The 23,195-nt window shown below is 38.8% G+C and overlaps 2 protein-coding genes across 5 annotated transcripts; both read right to left on the bottom strand.

The window, feature by feature from the left end:
• Nucleotides 1–3,644: 3,644 nt before the first annotated feature.
• Nucleotides 3,645–9,775, bottom strand: dera (deoxyribose-phosphate aldolase (putative)). 2 transcript variants are annotated; one of them, XM_015052515.1, is made up of 10 exons: nucleotides 9,595–9,775; nucleotides 9,127–9,224; nucleotides 8,907–9,054; nucleotides 8,186–8,281; nucleotides 7,966–8,100; nucleotides 7,147–7,275; nucleotides 4,724–4,836; nucleotides 3,974–4,123; nucleotides 3,835–3,896; nucleotides 3,645–3,783 (listed from the first exon to the last, which is right to left on the bottom strand). In XM_015052515.1, the coding sequence occupies exons 1-9, from the start codon at nucleotides 9,623–9,625 to the stop codon at nucleotides 3,840–3,842; spliced, it is 957 nt and encodes a 318-aa protein (XP_014908001.1). In that variant the 5' UTR covers nucleotides 9,626–9,775; the 3' UTR covers nucleotides 3,645–3,783; nucleotides 3,835–3,839. The 2 variants fall into 2 exon arrangements, with proteins under 2 accessions (XP_014908001.1, XP_014907999.1); XM_015052513.1 differs by having other exon boundaries at nucleotides 3,645–3,896.
• Nucleotides 9,776–11,050: 1,275 nt separating this feature from the next.
• On the bottom strand, nucleotides 11,051–21,554 carry msrb3 (methionine sulfoxide reductase B3). 3 transcript variants are annotated; one of them, XM_015052517.1, is made up of 7 exons: nucleotides 21,336–21,542; nucleotides 19,478–19,592; nucleotides 14,455–14,563; nucleotides 14,115–14,192; nucleotides 13,903–13,931; nucleotides 13,520–13,617; nucleotides 11,051–12,767 (listed from the first exon to the last, which is right to left on the bottom strand). In XM_015052517.1, exons 2-7 carry the CDS (start codon nucleotides 19,578–19,580, stop codon nucleotides 12,606–12,608), a joined length of 579 nt encoding a protein of 192 aa, XP_014908003.1. In that variant the 5' UTR covers nucleotides 19,581–19,592; nucleotides 21,336–21,542; the 3' UTR covers nucleotides 11,051–12,605. The 3 variants fall into 3 exon arrangements, with proteins under 3 accessions (XP_014908003.1, XP_014908004.1, XP_014908002.1); XM_015052518.1 differs by lacking the exon at nucleotides 21,336–21,542 and adding an exon at nucleotides 18,100–18,252 and having other exon boundaries at nucleotides 19,478–19,568; XM_015052516.1 differs by lacking the exon at nucleotides 19,478–19,592 and having other exon boundaries at nucleotides 21,336–21,554.
• Nucleotides 21,555–23,195: the final 1,641 nt, after the last annotated feature.

Genomic DNA, 23,195 nt, shown 5'->3' with positions numbered 1-23,195 from the left:
CAATCTTCTCTTTTGCACATTTATAACAATATATGTTATAATATGCTATAAACCTGCTTCAGTGAAAGAAGCAACATACTGCAGATCTTCTGTTTTGTCATAATTATCATGTGCTGTTCTTTGTGTTCCAGTTTCACTGGGAGGAGCTACATTAACAAGCACTGCTCCACTGTTTGCTTTTTCCTGCAAAAGTCCTTACATTAAATAGTCCTATTTCATCTGTTATCTTTACATTTTTCAATGCGTGCAGCTAACATGAAATTATATTCAGATCTGACTTACTCTGTCTTTAGATAGCTTAGAATGGATTTCTGTGGCTTGGAATGAAAATGTTCCAGAAACCAGGCAGAGTAGACCGGAGTGACAGCTTTGAAGCCAGGACTCAAACACATGTTCTCTGTTTTTGGAGCCAGTGGATAATTCAGACAACCAATGCAGCATGTAACTTGATTTGAGAACAGTTGGATAACAGGCACATGCTTTTTAAACATTATCTTTCTACCACATGGTTTCAACACAGATTCATTTCAGCTGCTTTGCTCAGAGCTTGTGGAGTGAAGCAGCTGGATGAATTTGACTGGCAGCCAATCAGATAGATGAACATGACATTTCAATAAAATAGTTTCACATATATTTTTCAGTACTGACTGAAAAACATATTACACTTTACAATAAAAAAAATGTTAGAAATTGTTAAAATAGGTATAAGATTTTTTTATTATTTACTTTTTTTTCTCAGCTTCCCTTTAGAATTCCAAGGACCCTGTAGTGCACCCCAGTGGGCCCCCACTGGCCCTCCAGTGGCCCCTGGTGTTTGAAAAACATTTGTAAACTTCAAATTGTTAACACTCATTTCTGATTTCTTAGCATGTTGTATTTTCAACAAAGATTTAATTTTTCCTAAACATAATCCTTATGAATCAGGAATTTATGTTGTTGATTTACCACTTTTACTGTTGCACATATGTAGAAAACTATAAAGTCTATTTCTGTTTTTCATGTCACGTATATTCCACCTGTTGATCTCTAACTGTTGGAATGGTCTCCAAGTGACTGACAGAAAGTAATTTTTAGTCACAATTTGAGGAGACTGCCTTCATTTTGGATCAAATGACATTAATAACCTTATGTATTCCAGAGGCTGGATAATGAACAATGCATTCATCTACATGAAGGTGACTGGCTGCTAAGAGGACTGAAACCCATGGCTGGTCACTGGAAATGGCAAAGTGAAGTAACCGTGAAGGCTTCTGTACGCAGCCTTTCGTCACCGTTGTGTCCTGTCCCTGGAAACAGGAAAAGCTTCATAGATCATTTTTTCAGGCTCCTTCACATCACAAGGTCTCTCATTTCTTTGACCATCTTGCCATTTTACAGCTCACTGGCTGAGGGAGGATCTTTCTGAGCCTTCTGTGAAAAACAGTGCTAGACCCACCCACGATGTTTCTACACACTGCTGTCAGGAGGTGATGATTAGAACCAAAACACTCAGTCCTCAGATAAAAATGTATCACTTTGTTAACAGACAAAAGAACCTTGAGAGTGCTGCTGAGTTATCCAGAAAAAAAATTCACAGATCCAGAATGTAGGGCAGGTCAAACACAGATATCACTGTTGTGATAATGTATTAGTCAGTCTACAGACTAACACACATAATGATCTGACAAATATGTGTGAACAGCTGGAATCAACCTGCATGGCGATTAGTAACAGTTTCCATGTAATTAATGTATCCCATTTAATTCTTTATCTTTTTATCCACAGTAGTTTGTTTCTTTGTTGATTTGATCATTTTTCCATCTGCTTTTCTGCCTGTTTCAGGGAGGACAAATGGCAGGGGAAATGTCCCCGTTTGTTATTTGCAGAGACTCCAAGGATTTGGATTCTACACAGTGGTGTTTTTTAAAAAACTAATTAAAGTCCTGGTGTTTTAGTTTATCAACGTGCTGTGATTGTAAATGAATGAGAGGGACCGAAAAAACGAGAAATCTTTCAGCCCTTTGATTAAAATATTTCTATATCCATTTTATATCTTTCATCATACAGAGTCGTCAAGACCAGATTTAGAACTCATACCATTTAATAAATAGAGCAAACTCAGGGAGATGAAGCGCTGTCCATTTTTCATCAGGCACAGCTGGCTCCTACAGGATCACCTTTTTTTTTAGATTTTAATGTGCTGCTTTGAGCTTTAAATCCTCTCCAGGTTAAACGTTAGATCATTCTGACACCTCAGAGAAATGAAACTATTGGAATAAAGTGTTTTTATCCTAAATTTATCAAGCTAATTTATCTCTGTAAGGAACTCCCACTCAGTGGTTTAAGTGCTGTGGTTGTTGAGTAGCTCATTTATATTTTAAACTCTTACATAAATTGTCATATTAAATACACAATTAAATAATTTCTGAATTTAAAACTGCTGTATAGCAAAACTAAAAGTCTATCAAATTAAAAAAAAGAATATTTTAATCTTAAGAGGAAAGATTATGATTTGAGTTTTTAATGGGAAGAACGGAAGTGCTGAACTCTTATTCATCCATTTAGTATTTTTTTTATTGATGGTAACAAGAAGTTGCCATCAATTGCTGCCATGTGTGATGGACCCAAAAACTACAGAATGAATTAAAACAGCTTGATAATACAACGTTAGCTTGTGAGTTAGCTGAAGGCCTGTGTGGACCAACCAGAGATAAGCCCAAATGTATGAATATACCCCACGCAGATTTAAGATGTAAAATGATTTTCATCCAACCAAAAAGTTTATTCCTGTTAAAGAATGAGACAGACATCTCTGAAAGATAAGAATAATGTAAAATAAAATGATTATCAATATTTTTCATCAGCAAGTGAATGTATGTGAAAGGGAATGGGCGATTTTATTGTAGAGTCTTTGAGTGTCCTAATAAACATTAAACAAGTCGAATGTAATTTTATTTCTTTGCACTTTATCAAAAATATGCATGTTGTTCTCTCAGAAATGAACAAAATATATTGGACTTTTCACAAAATCTTTTTTTAGATCTACCTGTGTTAGCTGAAGAGGCATGAGTAAAATGAACAGATTACATTTAACCATAACAGGGTATCAATAAGTTTGGGCTTAACGAAGTTACCTGATGGTCACACTAACCAGTATGTGACCAGTGGCCAATCCTTCCATTTCTTTTTGCCTTTTTTAAGCAAAACTATTGTACAGTATAATGTATTGATACAAAATAAATTGCCAAGAGATTTAGTTCTAGAACTACAGAAAAATGCTAATATTTCCAAAAGCTTTTCCTCAACATCGACATTCATTTGGTTAGAATAAATGTAAACTATTAATTTTGACCAATATTTTTTAGTTTTTCATCTGTAACCACAGCAAACATTATTTTTTCCATCTCCAGTTGGTTCAGGAGGAGCCGGTGTCTGATCACAGCGGTTATTAAGACTTTAAATTAATACTAACTTTAAAGGCATATACATAAATAGGTTAAAAATGGAACACAAGTCACTATTTGTTCATCTATATCTGCAACATACTCTGGATTTACCATTTAAGAGGGTTCCATTCTTAATGGAAGAAGATGATCTGATCAGGATTTTTTTACACGACAACATATAGCTTCTTTAAAAAAAAAGATGGAAATAATCACCAGAGCTCAGAACTAAAATGAAAGATTTATTAAGTTTTGGTAACTCATCACAAGTTATTGTCTAAAAAACACTTGTCTTGAATTCAAAACAGACATGACTGGATGTTTCCTTCATAACTTCTGAAGCACAGAAGTTGCTTCAGGCTATGTTCAGGCCAGGAGCCATGTTTAGGCTCCTGGCCTGAACATGAGCTGCCATGTTCAGGCCATGGGCTGCTCATGATAAGCTGCATACTGCCCCGTCACATGGTGGTACACCTGCACAAGACGGAGCACAGATGTTGGAAATATGAAGCAAACATGTACTGACGATGTGTTTAAATTTAAATTCTCACCTGTCTCTCGATGTCAGCCAATAGGCTGCTAGCTCCCAGACGGAACAGATGTGGGTGGAGCCAATCGTTACCAAGCTCTTCTTTGATCAGCGTGAGCCACACCAGGGCTTCCTGGGCTGTCCGGATTCCCCCTGCTGGCTTAAAGCCCACCTGGAGGAGCACACACACACACACACACACACACACACACAGCTCAGTTACAGAAATATAACCCCGCAAACATTTACTGCATACCTTTTATCTTTAAACCATGACATATGCTTACAAACAGATACAAACGTTTTTTAATCCACATGTAAGATCAGTTTCTTCACTTATTCTTTTGTCTGAATTAATTTATAGATTATAGTGAAATTTAAGCACTGGTTTCTCTAACTTGCTTAGTCTGGAAGAACTTTGATAAAGATGAACCCAATCCAGCGGTGATTCCAACATGAACATGGTTGTTATGAACCGTCATAACGCAGCTTGTTGTCCAGCTGACCCAAACCCTTTGCTCCCCTTTCAGATTGGTCCTTTATTAATCCCTGAGTGGGGAAACTGATGTTTTGCCTCATCCATCTCCCCCGGTCTCTGCTGAAAGAAAACATCCCACAGCATAAACGCAGCCACCCCCGTGTTTCACTGAAGGGACGCCATGTTCAGGCTGGTGCAAGCTAAAACGTTTCTTCCAGATGTCTGAGTTACAGGAAAATTTTTATGTCTTTATTTCAACAAGTAAACAATCCATAACAACAGGCAGTACTCTACCTTGTGGCCAGTGCGCAAGAAGTAGTCACGGATAGCTCTCACCATCACTATGGCAACAGGATAAGTAGCATTGATGGCCTCCTTCCCGGTAGAGGTCTTGATGAAGTCTGAACCTGTTGGGGTTAACGATGACAGCATTAAGAAACCACTGCTGCTTCAGCTACACTGCAGTCAGCTGCTGACTTCATGTTTATTTACAGGCTTTTCATAATATTCCAGCTGATTCATGAGATTAATATGTGCTTGGAAGTGAGGATTAAATATTCATCTTATTCACGCTTTAAAAGGCCATCATGTTCACTTAACTCTGGTTTTGTTTTGGATTGATGCTAATGGTAAAAAAACTGCAGTAGCTCTTTCCAGTGAAGCTCCAGCAGTGACTGGTCTCCCAGCCTCTGCTCAGGTTAAGCTGTGCAGGACATCCAGCAGTGAGCAGAGGCAGACATGAACATCTGCTCCCGGCTGACAGACGATATCTACATGTTCATGAATTAAAAATATCCCCATGCTCAGACTTTTTATGTCTTCCTTCACAATTTGTGTTTTATCGGCTTTCCTGCTAAAAATAGATGATAAAATGATTCTTTAATAGATCCTCACAAACTGCAAGCAGCACACAAAATGTGCTCCATCTTCGTTCACCCTGATTTATAATGAGCGTTCATCTGGCTGCTGCTGAGCAGAGCAAGTTAAACATTTCCTAGATCATTAAAGGCGTGTTCCGCAAATTCTTTTTCCAGTCAGGTCTTCTTTTTTTTGACCCTTCATTCGCTTTTCTCAATCTGGAATATTCTTAGAGATTCATTATGAGGAATCTTAATTACCTGATAATGGCTAATGGGTATTAAATGTGTGTAGGGGAGCAAGGGGGGAGGATGAAAGGTCCATTCATTTAGGTGGGCACAAGGATACTAGGAGAGGACAGTAGAGTTAAATAGACATCACAGATTAATAGGTTAAATTATCATTTAATTTCACGAATCTCATGTGCAATTTATAGGAACAGTGGCAGATTAAGACGCGAGTGAGGTGACAAAAGCAATACATTAAAATAATGAGCTCTATCTAACAGTCCCTGACAATTTGGTTCTGTAATCAGCTCATCATGTGATGGTTAGCTAAGCAGAGACCGGGCGAGTGCAAACGTTTGAGTTGTGCTGAATTCATATTGCTTAAACTTTCTCACATCTTATAATGTTACAATCACAATATGATACAGCATCACAAAGGAGTGCAAAGCTATGGAGTCACAATTAGTATGAAAAAGACTTTCAGCACGAATTTACTGTCATACCCTTAATCAAATCAACCTTAACCTTGAGAAGTCGCCTTATGAATGACACTAACGCAGCAATCATGTTTCAGACTGTGGCAGGAAGCCGGAGTACCAGAGAGAACCAAACACCAACATGGATGTAGAAAGAACCCAGGCTGGAACTCGACCCCGGGATGACCTCTGTGTGAGTCCCTCTCTATGCCTGAACTGCCACCCTCCATAGATTTCTCTGTGGAATGTGACTCTGTGTGAATTTGCCTCCTGGTGGATTTAAAATCTATAGAAAAAATAAAAATGCAGCTTGTGAAGCTAAGACGCCTCAGCACAGCAAGGCACAATGACGTCCTACTGGCTGCTGTTTCAGGCCAATAGGTTGTCATAGCGGCAATCATTTCCCTTGTTGCTGATTGCTGCTCACACTAGATCGGAGTTTAGGAAGACTGTAGATGTTAGCTTCTGTGATAATGCTAAGATAGATTCCACTGTGCGTATTAAAAACATATTAAGGTATATTTGGTATCTGAATTATTAACATAAGCATCTTTAGAGGAGAGCTCAAGTATTTGTGGATTTTAGCTTGTTGTGGGTGGTTGTTGTCCTTCACTCCCCTGAATACTGAGATCCAGAGTATTCATGGAGTGAAGTTTTCAACCAGGTAAAGAAAAACTTTAGCAGCACTAGCTTGATGAGCCTCTGGTATAAGCTGTTGTTGCTTCTCCAAGTTTAATAAAGTTAGTTCCTCTTGTTTTTGTGTTTCAGTCTTTCTCGCAGGTTGTCTTGGAAACAGCGTGGATCTGGTCCAAGTCATTTTCTCTGTGAAGTGAAGTTATGTTTAATATCACATGCAGAGTTCCACTTCTGCGTTTCCCAAAAATGGTTCATAGCTTATGATTATTACATTTTAGTGTTTGTTAAACAACTCTGAATTATCCACACACAATAACTAATTTTCTCTCCCACACCGAGTTTGCTGAATATATTTCAATTGACACATAAATATGAATTTTTACGTACAATCGTCATTAGGAATCAGGTGACGGAGTTCCAGTGTTTTTTGAGTAATAAATGTCTTTTTTGCATCATTTTCATAACAACAGACCAACCTTCATCTTCACAATTACAAAGACAATTGTGTTGTGGGACTGACCCGCCATCATGGCCACCATGCTGGCTTTGTAGATGTTGGTGAAGGTTCCCAGGTCTCCAGTAGCCAGAATGGTCTTCATGTGGGCGTCACCACAAGCCTCTCGAAACTGGACAATCTCTCTGTACATGACTGCAGAGACAGAAGAGACAGAATGCTGATAAGGCTTACTCCATTAGTCTTATGCATTTCCACAGTTCTGGGGGATCTTACACTAGAGAAGAGCTCCTGAACATCACAGCTCTCACACTGGTGGACCTTTTTCCCCACTTCTGCTGACACAATCTGCTGATTTTTCAGGGATTGTGTTCAAAGTGACCCTTACCTTTAAACACACGCTAAAACACTGTGGAAGAAGATGTGCTGGAACAATGCGCAAACCACCACCTGGTTCTATATCTACACCACAACATGCTGGAAACAATAGTTCACCAAATCAAATGAATAGAGTGAAGCATGAAGGAGAGGGAGATCCTGAACAGAGAGATGCACAACATCCAGATGGACTGTCCAAACATGCAAAAAAAAATATGAAGAAACTCTGGAAAGTAAACAAGTGAGAACTAACGGACCAGAGCTGCTCCAGTTCTAGAAATTTCTTGTTGCATTTCCAACAGTGAACTCTCCTGAGCACAAAGAGGACTCACAACTTACTTCATTTGTTAAATTTGCTCTTTTCAGATTCACTTTATATAAAAGCTGCTTCTGTTTTTAATCTTGTGGAGTGGTTTTGTTGATTGCTGCTCTCTCAGCCTGGTTGGACCTGAAGTTTATCACCGAACAGCTCAGAATGTTTTTCTGGGCAGCTCTGACGCAGCCTACCTTCCCACTGTCCTGTGAGAGCCAGAGTCCTGTTAATGACGATATCGATCTCTGTAGCGCCATCTCTCACTGCCATACGGACCTCCTGCAGCCGGGTCTCCAGAGGCGTCTGCCCAGCTGGAAAACCAGTGGCAACTGGGAAGGAACGGAAACACACACACTCACACCCACGACCTTTAACCTGCACAGAGCAAGTGTAAAAAGATTCCAGGAGACTCACCTGAGGCAACAGGCAGGCATGAGTTAGCTGCCTTTAGTGATCTGACAGCATCAGCCACCCGAGAGGGATACACACACACTGCTGCTGTGGTTAACCCTGGATCACATCAAGAGACCCAGTTAGGCTGATAAACCGGGCTGTAGCTCCCTCTGCAGGCTGGACTGATGCATGACCAGACCCGTCATCATCTACAGCCTACAGGTCTGCTGCTGTGTATCTTTCAAAAGTGGACTCAGCATTATGAACAGCTGCTTCCTTTAGCAAGTAGTGTTTATGGCTGGACAGCTGACAGTCAGCAAACCTCCCTATGAATGTGTGTAGGCCAAAACATATATTATTTTTTATTTTTTATGAAAATATTCAACCTAAAAAACTATATGTTTATATGTTAGATTAGCGAGTCGAGTGTGGAAAACCTTAAGAGGTCTGCTCAGAGTCCTGAGCTCAGCCTGAAAACACTCAGAGCACAGACTTTAAAGCAGGCCTTCTTGACCTACATCAGCATCTGACCTCACAAATGAACAGTCAGAGTTCCCATGGAAACACACCTAACCCTGCTGGAAATCCTTTCCACTGAAGCTGTAGCTGTTATACCAGAATAGGGGGCTGATGTCATGTTAATACCTACAGATTATGAATGGGATGCCACTCAAGTTTCCATAAATGCAAAGGCAGATGAGTGAATACTGTTGGTGATCTTGATGAGCTGAGCAGAGCAGACCTTTGTCATGCATGTCCATCCTCCTGAGCAGGTCGTATCGGACCGGCTGGATGGCTTTCACACACAGGCGATGAACGTTGGACGGCGTGTCATCTCCAGCCAGCGTAGTCAAATCGATACATGAAGCCGCCTTCAGCAGCCAGGCCGTCTGCAGGGTGAACACAGGAACTGAAGAGCTTCTGAACATTTACAGCACAGCATGCACTATGGGAAAACTCACCTGCCACTGCTTCTTGGGGAGCTTCAGGCCTTGGATGTGCTGAGCCCTCTTCAGCACAGCCTGAGTGTTTACCCTCACTTTGGACAACCATTCTAGGTCTGGGGGCAAGAAAGAAAGACTACTACTGACATCAGTTTGTTTACATTTTACTTTAAAAACGGTTGTATTATTATTTTCTACCATCCGGTTCAGAAAATAAATCTAAGTGTACACTCTGCATGGTGAGGAGAAACGTTCGGTGGGTTAGAGCCGTCATCCTGCAAGGTTACTGACCCGCTGTTACTCATTAAACTGGAATGCTCACGCTTCTTCACTTAACTCTCATGTCGCTAATTTATTTAACATTCTAGTACTACACCACGGAATGAGAACCTCAGAATTAGGGCTGAAAGGTCGGTTTATATGACAACTCTATACAGACACGTGTCTACGATTAAATCGCAGCCGGACTGGGAGTGTTTGACTTACCGAAGTCAGTTCCGGGGTTCCTGGCTGACATTTTTACCGATAGATGTGTGAGGGGACCCGGCAACAGAGCCCTCTCCTCCAGGCCCAGGCCAACCAGCTCTGCTGGGACACTTCCACCAGGTTGCTGGCAGGAAAGCTGCTCCTTCTTCAGGACCAGCACGTGACCGATCACGTGTGAAGAATTATGTCCACGAGAGGGCGCTAGATGGCAATACCAACTTTTTCTTGTTTGTTTTTTTCAAAATCTTTATTGAAATATCGACACATATCCAGAGTTACACCGTATAATGCATCAGAGGAATTAAACATCATATTAAACATTTTATGACTTATTATTCCTGTTTTTATTATGTGAAGAACTTTGAACTGCCTTGTTGCTGAAATAAACTTCACTGATTGATATCAATGAAGTTTGAAGTTTCCTAAAATTAGGAAAAACAATTTCTTAATTGTACTTTTGATTAGTACCTCTGACGCTGATCCAGGATCTCATTTTCAGGAATTAATTTATCTCAAGTCATGAGAGGTGACAACAAACTTTCTTTGGATTCTGTAAAGGATCGCCTGTAACCACAATAAATATGACAGTTGTACAGTTTTATAAATAGACCAATGTGTAGTGCATCATAATCATTTTTCAGATGATATATATATACACACACACACACACTTTTGTTTTGCTTTCATCGCTTGGGTATTTTATTTCATAAAATGAAGGTCTTTTTTCCTGTGGACATTTGCAAACTGCAGTCTGGTGTTTTCCTGTTTCTTTTGGAGTAATGGATTCTTCCTCTCCGTCCTGTACCAGTTTGGTGCAGGACAGTTTCACTGTTAATGATTCTGTCTTGCCTGCTTCAGCAGCTTCTTCACATAATCTGTGGTTTCTGTTCTGGGGTCCATCTGCAAATTTTGGACCAACCTTTTATATCTCTGGGACACAGAAGCGTCTCCTTCCTCAGCAAAACGATTGGTAATTTTAACTGACAAGAGGTGCTTGGTCTGCTTTAACTTGAAACAGTGAAAAAATATGTATATGTTTTTAATCAGTGCATGTAAACTTATTGATTCTACTGAATGAAATCAAACTTTAGAAGTAGTACAATCAATATTATGCAGTCATATTTATGTTGTCATGTTTTATGGGGAACATTTATAGTCAGCAATGCCTGCAGAATCCAGCTGACCTGACTGACCTCAGAGTGGTTAGAGAGAAATTATGTTTATATAAAAGTTTCCAAAATAGAACAGCTTCTTATGAAGGTTGGATCATTTGGTAGGTTTCTTGAGAGAAATTTAAAGATAATTCTACTCCCACCCAAAAGATTAAGTGTCATTTTCTGTCTGATGAGCCAACTGTGACATCTGGAGGTCAAGAAAATACATAACTCAACAATAAAAACATTTCACAAATTCCCCTGGGAATTAGTCAAGTTCTAATTAGCAATAAGAGTGAGACTTTTTATGAATATATTTTATTCACTTAACCAGGTGATCAGATCAAACTGCAAGGAAAGTGGCTACACTTAAAATCAAAAACATAAAATATTTCTGACCTAAAAAGGCAGATCAAAACCCATTTAGTGTTCCAATAAGCTTCACACTGCAATCAAAAACTTGCATAGATATTTCATTACTTCTCAGTGCAATATCAATAAGAATTAATCTAATACAAATCAGAGAAATTTAGTGTGACTAAACCTACAGATCCACAATGTGCAGCCATGGCACAAACAACGCCAAGACTTTAGGTTCTGTAACGTATGATCTGGCTGTTAACAGATTCTAAATTCGTGTTTCAAGTTCAATTCAAAATTCAAAAATACTTTATTGAACCCAAAGGGAAATTATGTTGTAACTGATATTAATTCAAGATTCTTTGGAGTTATTGTAGATATTGATGGCTGTTGGCAGGAAAGATCTCCTGTAGCAGTCTGTATTACAGCAAATCTTAAGAGGCCTCTGACAGAAGATTCTGTTGTATGACAGATTGACGGTTAGAAGGCTTAGGATTGTTTTAAAGCATAATTATAATTATGTGTTTAAACATCGGAGAAGTAAAGTGTTTGCTGGTTGAACCTCGTTTCCTTTCTCCTCACCCTGATTGGATGTGTTAACACACCTGAGGACAGACTCAGCTGTGTTCATCATGTGGAGCTGAACATATGATGACGTATCTATGTCATCATATCCAGTGATATGGATTTTATATGCATATGAAGAAATATGCTTCATCATCTTTGCTGTTGTGTCCGTCCAGTCACCATGGAAACCCTGCCTTCACTCTACAGATTCCTGCTGTAAAGTCAAACAACGCTAGCTGAATCTGTCTGGAAGGCTTGTTGTTAGACACATATGGATATATTTGTGAAAAGAGACAAACGGATCAATGGATCAAGCATGTGGATCTAGGACAGCCAAGATAGAGGAATAGAGTAAAAGAAGTTTAAATAAAACATTTCCTGGCTTAAATCTACTCAAATATTACAAAGGATGAAAATCGGGTACACAAGGAAAATTGCTACTTTTAAGTGATTAATGCCAAGAAAAACGGTAAATGTAACATAACCTAAAACTCCTTCATCAATACTTGTCTCTCAAACTCATGATGTATTGACTTGTCCTGAAAAACATTACATGAGCATACTGCAGTGGCAATACTGAGTATCTAAAGCCTTCCTTTAAGAAGTATTTTTCCATTTCCTTTTGGTAAGCACACCAGAGCACTAAAGGATCTTCATTAAAGCATTAAAGGGACTGTGACTGGTGGCTGCGATTGGTTACTATGGGAACCACGGCCATGTTGTAGAAATCAGCAGATGACTTATCCCTCTAGTGCTCTGGTATATTACCATTACCTCAGATTACAATTTCAAAGACGGTCAAAATCTGTCAGTTTAGCTACATTCATTAACTTTACTGGTGTTTTGCTCTGTCTGCACATCAAAAACAAAGAAGCATCTTTTTAATGAGCTGTATGACTTTCCCTAATCGTCTGCCTGCCAGCTCTGCTCCTACAGGTCAGCCTTCCCGCTAGTGACAGCGCCGCTGGAGCCCGAGGCTCTGCCCTCATCCGGGCCTGCGGCCTGAAACGCCAGGGAAGCAGAGTTGATGCAGTAACGCTTTCCTGTAGGTTTTGGACCATCATCAAACAGGTGACCAAGATGAGCTCCACACTGAAACACAGGAACATTCAGCAGCACTGAGGAACCTGTGTGAAACCTCATGCACAGTTTGTGTCTGAAGAAAACATCTGCTGTGAATCAGAACGATATAAACACAACAAACTGAAGAGAAAATGATTTATTTTCAACCAAGAAGTTGTTTTCTGGTGGGACAAAAAAAAAAAGTTAATCATTACAGCAAATGCTGGAATGCTGGATGAGTGTGGGCTTGGAATGCCTCCTTACCATCACCCATATATTTAGTTCAATCCATAGTTCTCTAATCAGATTCCAGTTAGGATTTACTTTGACTGAGCCACTCCAAAACATTGATATTAATTCCATTGCAAAGAAATTGTTGTGTGCTAAATTAAAAGATTAATTAAAATAGTACTTAAACATAAATCTACCAGGGGTATGAATAATTTTGGACATAACTGTGCATACCTATTGGACAGTCTTCTCATTATAATTGTGATGGTATATATACAAGTACTGGAAATTGAGAAATATTGTATTTGATAAGCCATTTTTTTGTTTATTAATAGTAAATATATATGTTACATACTGAAGCACTTTCAACCAGAAATTAGAGTAGTCATTGCTCTTTATGTTGATGGACAAAATATTTACACAAGAGCGTAGAGCTACACACGCAGCTTCATCATTCCGCCCCACAAACATGATTTTGAACTGATTTACTTTACGAAGTAAATCAGTTTACTGCAAGAACTTTATAAATGAAGTGGTGTGTTTCAGCTCACCTGGCTGCAGGTAGTCTCCACTCTGTGTAAGCCGTAGGAGAAATCATCAGCCAGAGAGACGGACTCCTCCTTCAACAAGTCGAAGAAGGACGGCCAGCCTACACACAGTTTGTTTAAGAATACAAGAGGAATGTCGGGATAAAACCTCTGCCTCCTTCCACATCACATTTCATACTTCTGTCTTCATCAACATTCGGATTATTAATACCATATATCTAGAATAATGAGTCACATATGACACCTGAGGCTTCAGAACAAGGCTCCATTAGAGCTTCAGCTTGTTTTATACGAATCAGATTCAGTTATTGAGCAGTAAAATAAATAACTGCAGATGGAAATAAGGGAGTTCAGACAGACAGAAATCTGACAGAAGTTCTACTCACCTGATCCTGAGTCAAATTTAGAATCTGAGCTGTAAAAGGAAACAAAAATAGCTCATATAAAGCTATGGTATTGTTTCGTCTTATGATATTTTCTTACAAAAATAATTCTCTGATTTAACTAATTTTTTGATAACTGTACTGTGAGCTTTAATCCATCAGTTGGGCAAGCACAGACACATGGGCAGTCAGCTGTGGTGTACAGAGCTCCTCACCTGAAGAGAGGGGCCCCACAGACAACACAGTGATAGGTTCCCTCATCTTTATGGTATGTAAACTCCCCAGTAAAGGCACTGTGGGAAAGAAAGTATTAATATATAGTAACAACACAAAATGATTCAGCAGTTAGTAATGTGGAACCATGCACTGTAGGATTATTATCAGTCTAATATAATCAGATTCTACTTCAACCCTGTGCTTCGCCCAATTGCAAAATATCTTTGGAATAAAATTCAAGCATGCAGTGAAACCTGAGATCTATTCCAGGACAATTATAACATTTTAAAAAAGACTGATTTGTGACATGGCAGAGAATCAAAGCTGTATCTTCCCGACCTCTCGGTTCCTCTCTCCTGAGTGACATGGAACTGCTTTGGGGTGAGGCGTTTCCTCAGTTCCTCCTGAGGGAAACTCACTGGCCAGGTCTTCTTACTCCTACAGGCTCCTGTGAATGAAGACATGAAAAAGATTCACTCCAGATTTCTTCTGAAGCCACAGAAAAAAGAATCAATATGTGATTTGCTTATCTAACTATATATAAAGTATTACACACTGAATCTTATCCACTGATCAGCTGCAAACTGAAAACTTTCTGCTAAGAACACCTGCTGGGACGCTGGCAGCAGATCCTTATGAGATGAGAGTTTGTTGTTCACAGTCTTCAATTTTTCCGCATTTATGACTTTAGAACTACAAACTTAAAACATATTTTATTTAGAACTTAGGCGATATACTACAAAAAGTAGTATATCCATATGAAGTGGAAGAAAAATTATACTTTGGAATCCAAAATTTTTTACCATTAAAAACCTGAAAAGTGTGATGTGTGTGTGTGATGAGTGTGTGTGATTACAGTCCACTTAATGCTAATATCTCAATATAAAACCAAGTGCAACTAATTGTCTTCAGAATGCAGCAATGTGTCAAAATGTAAAACCTCAGCAGGATGAGGAATGGATACACCATACACACACGCACACGCACACACACACACACACACACACACACACACACACACACACACACACACACACACACACACACACACACACACACCAGCTATGTGTGGTGTGTGTTTCTGTCGGTCTGCAGCAGACTGCAGGCTAACTATGTTTGGATCAAGAATTTCATGTTATTTCTGACATTGTTGCATTAGGATAAAACTATGTTGTTCATTGGTTTTCGGATGTGGCTGATCAGTAAATAAAAAAATTGCCATAATGTTACAATTGGTCTTGCACTCCAGATTTGTATCACTTCCTTCAACCTGAACATAGACATTTTTTATAAAAACTGCAGTGCTGTGAACATCCTGTGAAAAAAACTAAACAGACAGGAAAAAAATGTGCAGCTAGACAATTATTTAAGACAGTGACTTTTTGCATGCAAGCTGCAGCAAAGCCAGGCAGTTCATTATGCAACTGAAAGATTGGTCTAGTTAAAGGTTGACCTCAAAAGTAAATGCTGAATTTAAAAGTAAATGAAGACCACCTTCTCTGTAGCCACTATTGAAGTGTAATATTTGGATCCTAGAGCAGACAAGTCAAAAGCAACATCACAAGGTTTAAGAGGACCGCAGGGTAATAAAAGCAACACAGTTTCACAAACAAAATCTGTAACACTTTATTTGATGGGGTCTGCATAAGACTGACATGACACTGTCATAAACATGACATAACACCTGTCATGAACATGAAGGAGTCTCTATGAATGTCTATAACTGTTGTCATGAAGTGTCATTAAGTAAATAATGACATTTTAATGCAAAGTTGGCACTTTTAATGAACTTTCAAGGCAACTTTTAAAGCAACTTTGCATTAAAAGTGTCATTATTTACCTAATGACACTTCATGACAACAGTCATAAAGACTCCATGTTCATGACAGGTATTATTTTATGTTTATGACAGTGTTATGTCAGTCTTATGCACACCCCGTCAAATAGTGTTACCACAAAATCTGCTGTTCATACAAACTGTATGGCTTTACATCATGGATCAGCATCCAAAATGTTAAATTACATGACTTATGCAAGAAGTAGTATCTACAATGATGACAATTATACTGCCTTTTGTTCCTTTTTAAAACAGTGTGCTCTAAATGTGACTTACATTCTGCTTCGAGAACTCCCTCCATGGGCCCTCCAGAAACCCTCCATAGCCCTACACAGCACCCAAGCTAGAGCCAGGATACCCAACCCTCAACTCCAAGACCTCCACTGTGAGAGGTTTGAACTGTTCCCTCTGGACAATGTCAGGAAGATGTTAAATCCGCCTCATGTAGTTCCTCTGAATGCACAGGAATCCAGCAGACCTACTCAGTATTCCTACAGAGTCACACATTCACAGATTTTTCTCCAGAACCTAACTGCCCTTAGGGCTAAAACACCAAGCTGAACTACTTCAGAGATGTGGCCAACCCCGACTCTTCAGGACAGGGTTGGTCAGGCAGGTGGAGAACATCCTCAAACCAGTCTTTGTTTCATCATACAAGATCAGGCGGTAGTCTGTAGTAGTGAAGTGATATTAAAAGGAAGTTTCAAAAAATTCTAAAAACAAAATATCTTATGTGCTGGTACAATCGCAAGCGCTATTTGAATCCAAAAAGAACATATAATATGATATGTACAAAGTATTTAAATCACGTGAATAAAACCTCTGTATTTGCATTACTTTTTCATACTAAGAACAACTAAAACCTCCAATACACCAATACTGGATTTTACCCAAACTTTAACTGTCTTGACATGCACCTCTGTTGGAGAAAATACGGAGAAAATACACTGGTTTTATTTTATATTTGTATTATATGTGGTTGCCTTTTCCTGCAGACTGGATGATGAGCTGCAGGTCCTGCTGCAGTTTGAAGCATGCTGCTTCCTGGGGCTTCTGACTCTCTTTCTTGAGAGCTATGGTCAAGGCCAGAGACTGAAGTACAGCCTTGACTTTCTTTTGCAATTCTCCAGCATATTTAGCGTTCGACTCCACCAGCAAACCTCACAAATTCTCAAGTCAACCAAGACTCATTCTGCCAATCATGCAAAAAAAAATATAGTCTCTAAGGAACAAACCTGACTCAGATAAAACCCTTTCCTTGTTGCTCAGCTTTTTCCATGTTTCCTCTGGTGTTTTGATGATTCATCTTTGGTAGAGCTCTCTAAGTCTCTGAGGTTGGAAGCCCTCCTTGCCATTGCCCTAATCTTTATTCTTGGATCAGATTCATGTTGGCCATTTTAAAGGTCTCTGCCTGTACGTGCACACTCTTCATCAAATTGTACAATTAGTTAGACAAATATAGATGATGTTTTACATAGTGAACTCTTAGTCTAGGTGCTGATTAGTGCCAGAAACAGTTCAGCATGTGTCAGGGTTGATAGTTCTATGACAACTAGTTAAACATTTTGTCTGAACATTTGGAAGATGCTAGTTTGTGATCGGTTACAGTCAGAACTTGGATCAATATAGTCGGTCACTTCTGATTTTAGAGGCTCTTCTTGTGTAGATATTCGTCACTTTCAATTTGTCAGGAGGCCAAAAGACATCAGTTACCGTCTAAATACTTACTGTTGCCTTAAATTAAGGCTGAAACTAGACTTTGTCCAAACAATAAATTATAATTGAACTGCTTCTATCACAATTTAACCAAATACTGCTGAGTGAAATTGCCTTGTGTTCTTATTCAACTTTTTAGATTCTTAAATTGTTTGACTTTCTTTAATTGGGATCTTTTAATGTTGAAGGATTCAGGACAAAAAAAAATCCAAATCTAACAATTAACCTTGTCGGTTCATTTAGACTTGGTTTGGTCAACAAACAAGTAAGATCTCTGTTCTCTGAAACGACCAATTAAAAAAGTTAGAAATGGTTAGTTCAGATCAGTCTGATTAGAAAACAAATCAAAACACAGCACACCACTCCAGCAATGTGTTAATGTGTTAATGCAAGGCAGAGCCAGTCAGACACACAGCACGCAGTCAGTGGACCTGAGGGGAGACTGCAGGACCTCAGAGACACAGGCTGACTCTTGGTTATTAGATGCAGCAGATTGAAGCCCGACATGGTTGCTGGAGAAAAGGCAGAACCCACACAGCACTAGAATCAACCCGCCCTCAGCAGGGCCACAACCCAGGTCTGGACTGGATGAGGGACAGAATGACAAGGGAAAACAGGATCATGAACAGCATTAGAAACCAAATCCAGGCTGCCAGATCACTGAAATCCACAGTGTTGATGAAGGTTCTGATGAGGATTGGTTAAAAACGACACAGAAAATGTTACAGTCACTTATTTGTTCATGGTTTACAATGAAGATTGATTCTGTTTCCAGGCTTTGTTGATCTTACCTTCTTACTTCCTATGATTTGGTCATTCAGTGGAGTCGTACACAACGGATGGCAGCAGCAGCTTTTGTGCTGACAACACATTACTGTGCAGACTTATCAGATCCAAGTTCAAAAAGAACTTGTTTAAAGTTTTCTCTAAGAAATCTTCTCATCATAAAGTGAAAATCCTTGGAGTCCAATAAAATTGTGTTTACATGTTGACAAACACTGATCAGTAGATTCAATCTGCTTTGGTTGTGAATTGGCTCAATATGAATAAGCTGAATTGAATATTGGTTAAAGAAAGTCCTAATTGATACAGTTATAATAGTTGTATCTATTATAACTCTCACTTCTGTGAACCACAATTAAATACTTATTTTTTGTCAATAGGACTAAATATTGGATTGTAGTTAAATTTGATATTTAAATTTTGTCAGTTTCTGTCAACTATAACTGCACATTTGTGTTTTTTTGTTTGTTTTTTTGATGATGATCTAATCTCTGTAATTGTTAATCAAAAAATTTAAAAATAATAGTAATTCATAAAATGGGATATGATTGTATATGTTGGGAAAAAATCAGAGCAGAAAGCTGGTTACCTTTTGGGTCCTTTAACGTAAAGTATTTACTTCATCTCCTTACTTTGATGTTTTACTGTAATCTGGTGCAGTACGACCCTCTGCTGAGCTCTGCCTGGGAAAATGATACTTCAGATTGGTGCCAAAATAAAAAATAAAGTTCGGAAAGAGGAAAATGTAGATATGTACTGAAACCTTTTTTTTTTTTTTTACCTGTAAACTGTGTTAGGCCTGGTTACAGGCAAAGTAACTGTGGAATCACTTCACTGGTTCCTATTTTAGAAATATTTAGATTCTCCAGCTCTACTCCTGATTCTCAGCACCAGCTGGTCGGAGCTTCTATTAGGAAAACTATTTCATGTTTTAATATTGTCATATTAGACTGTTATGTAAAAATATTACAGTCAACATTGTTGTGAACAAAGTGCATATTTTAACACTTAAATCTATTACTCTACCTAGAACAGCTGCAGGTAGAACAGAGGGGTAGGCTGTGTTGCTGCCTTGTCCAAGGGTACGATGAAAGGCTAAGAGGAGCCCACGTCTAAGGAAGACAGCCATAAACCTGTGACGCTACAGACAGAGAGACACTGATCACTTCTGAGACATTAGACAGGAAAAAGAACTGAAGTGTTGCAGAGCAGATTTCTTTTCCCCTCACTGTGTTCATATAAACCAACAGGTCAGTCCTGTAATCTACCAAAGCTCATCAACACCATGAGATACTAAACTGAAGTATGAATCATTTTCCCAGAAAAGCTCAGCTGTGAGATGTTTGCATGCCCCCACAATCAGACGCTTAGGAAGCATCCGTTCAGTGCCTTTCTCATCACAATATAAAGTCTGGCATGAACCAGAGGCAGATCCATTAAAGTTTTAAAAAGAGAAATGCTGCTCCTACGGTTTAAAAGCCCTTTCAATGCGATGACTTCCCAGGCTGTATAAAGCATCGGGCAAAATAGAACCTTCAGAAGGAAGTATTTATTTTTAATATAAATAAAACAATATCAATAATAACCTAAGAGATCTGGAGAAGATCTGAGGAGTGGACCAAAACCCCTGCTGCAATTTCTGCATACCTGGTCAAAGATTACAGGAAATATCTGACCTGAAATTATAAACAAAGGTTTGTGTAGCAAATATTAAGTTCTCACTGTCTATTGTATCAAATACTTATTTCATACAAACAAACACCAATTAATAATTGGAAAATCAAATCAATGTTATTTTTCTGGATTTTACTTTTAGGTCCCATCTCTCACAGTTGAGGTGAACCTAAGCTGAAACCTACAGACAACTCTACTCTTTGTTAGAAGGGAAACTTAGAAAAATCAGTAGTATATAAGATGCTTTTCATTACATCTAAAACAATAATTTAGCCCAATTTTTTAACACCTTGAAGGGAAGAAAATTCAATGGCTGTTAAAATTGTCATGTAGGATAAATACACAAAAAGCTATGCTATTAGCCAGTTACATTTTTGTGCAAAAATGACTTTTCAGGTTTACTGAGTTTATTTGAATTCTTATCTTATTCCTCTGCATAAGAAAAGTTGTTATTGTTTCAGCATCATTTTTGGCTACCGGGCAGCAAACTGTGCTTCTCCAGGGTAAAACGGGACTTAATGTTTATTTGTCTTGGCCTCTAAAGTCACAGCTGTCTTATAAACAGTCATGTTCATTTTGCAACAACCTGCTTGCATTTTTGTATCATCATGCCAATCTTTAAGCCTCGAGCAGCTACTTGCCGTTTCACAAAACTGCTATATTCTCTTTATAAATAAAGGTTGGGGTGGGGGGGAGTCAGGATATGGTCTATACCATGACAAACACCTAGCTTGTAGCCAAGCTACGTGTTTATACACGTAGCTACCTACGCGTTATGGCTAACGGTTACATAACACCGCAGCCATATTGGAAGGACGGGTCTACTGGAATTGCTGTGTAACCATACTGGACATACATCATTTATGCTCATGACGATGTCATTTATTGTCTGACAAGTAAAAAGGGTCCCTAAAAGTAACGCCTACTAAACAAAAAGCCCTTCTCAGATGAACTGGACTCAGCAGATCATCTGGGCAACCAACAGATCCTGAACACCTGGACTGCCAGGTCCCTGCCTGTATTCAAGCTCCGGATTTCATGATGAAATTTTAAATTATTGTAGCGTTATCAACAATTAAATTGATAACAAAAATGTGAAATATTGATGAAATAGTCATTTACTACAAATATGTTAATCGTTTTAATAAAACGCACCGGTTTGTTGTTTTACAAAGCTAGTTTTAGGCGTAAAACAAGATAAAAATCATACCAGAGAAGAGCAGAAGCAGGAGCAGCACGATGTTAGCTGGTAAACGTCCTGTATCTGCGGCTGATAAGCCTTGTTTAAAGCGGTACATCAGGTGGAGTTCAGATGAACAGAGTTTCTGACCAACAGGCCGAGTCTGAGTGAGCCGAATGTCAAGGCACCAACACATTACCTTATATGGGCACAAATATGTGTAGCTTCCGCTTTGGTAGAGAAGCATATCTTCACCAAGTACATGTGCTCAAGTGGATTTGTGCACATCTTACATGAGGTGTACTATGTGCAGCAGCAACAACAAAAATAGCAGAAATATTAATTTACATGCACGTTTAAACTCCATGTACATACTGCCACCTACCGTACAAGAGTGAAAAACTCTTCTTCATGTACTCTGAAAGAATACAGTCCTGGTTGCTCTGTTTTTCATCTCAGCTTGGCAAGTAGAGAGTTTGTCTTGGGGTACATTCATGAAGTTTTTTTACACGTATGTGTACAAAAATTCAGAATCATATTTACCAGGTTTGGGCACAACATTAAATTTACAAATGCAGTTTTTGAGGGGGTTTTTTTTGTTTGTTTTTTCACATCTCATGTTGTGTAAAATTTTAATAAAATATTGCTATTTTTAACTCCCTCATCCCTAATTCTATTCTACAGAACTAGAAACTGACTCAGAGCTTGTGTTAAGATGTGTTTCTCTCCTAGATTATCCCGTCATAGAAACTATTACTGCATTACCTTTTTACTTCCTTTGAACACAAAAAGTACTTTCTGGATCAGTGTTTCTGCTTCTTCTTTGTGTGTGTGTGTGTGTGTGTGCGCGTGTGTGAGATCAGGCTGACGATGCAGCCTGATCTGCTTTGTCAGAAACTCCAGAAGACACAAGTGGAGGTCTCAACAATTGTCTGGATCTATGACTACCTGATAGACCACAGTTTGAGAGACTGAAGGACTGTGTGTCTAACCAGGTGGTCAACCAGAATGGTGCCACAGGGCTCTGTACTCTCACCATTCTTTTCAATCTGTACACTTCAGACTTCCAGCACAAATCCGACTTCTGTCATCTACAGAAATACTCTGATGACTCTGGAGTTGTCGGGTGAAACACAGATGGACAAGAAGCTGAGTACAGAGATCTGGTGCACCGCTTTGTGTCATGGTGGGAGCAATAATCTCATCTTGAATGTGAATAGAACAAAGGAGATGGTTGTAGAGTTCAGAAGAATCAAACCCTGTTTCCATCATGGGAGAAGAAGAGGAAGTGGTTGATGAATATAAATACCTTGATGTTAATCTGGACAACAGACTGGACTGGAGAAGCAACAGTGAAGCAACTACAGGTCCTTCTCAAAAAATTAGCATATTGTGATAAAGTTAATTATTTTCCATAATGTAATGATAAAAATTAAACTGTCATATATTTTATATTCATTGCACACCAACTGAAATATTCCAGGCCTTTTATTGTTTTAATACTGATTATTTTGGCATACAGCTCATGAAATCCCAAAATTCCTATCTCAAAAAATTAGAATATTATGAAAAGGTTCTCTGAATGAGCAATTAACCTAATCATCTGAATCAACAAAGTAACTAAACACCTTCAAAAGATGCCCAAGGCTTTTAAAAACTCCCAGCCTGGTTCATTTCTCAAAAACGCAGTTATGGGTAAGACTGCTGATCTGACTGTTGTCCAGAAGGCCATCATTGACACCCTCAAGCAAGAGAGTAAGACACAGAAACAAATTTCTGAATGAAATTGAGAAATTCTTGATACAGAGTGCTGTATCAAGGCACCTCAGTGGGAAATCTGTTGGAAGGAAAGAGTGTGGCAGAAAACGCTGCACAATGAGAAGAAGTGAC

This window comes from Poecilia latipinna, unplaced genomic scaffold (assembly GCF_001443285.1).
Source record: "Poecilia latipinna isolate Pla-1442-1.1 unplaced genomic scaffold, P_latipinna-1.0 Scaffold1116, whole genome shotgun sequence".
In the NCBI taxonomy this organism is placed as follows: Eukaryota; Metazoa; Chordata; class Actinopteri; order Cyprinodontiformes; family Poeciliidae; genus Poecilia; species Poecilia latipinna.
The sequence above is the reverse complement of the archived record's forward strand: the minus strand, read 5'-3'. Positions and strand labels throughout refer to the sequence as shown.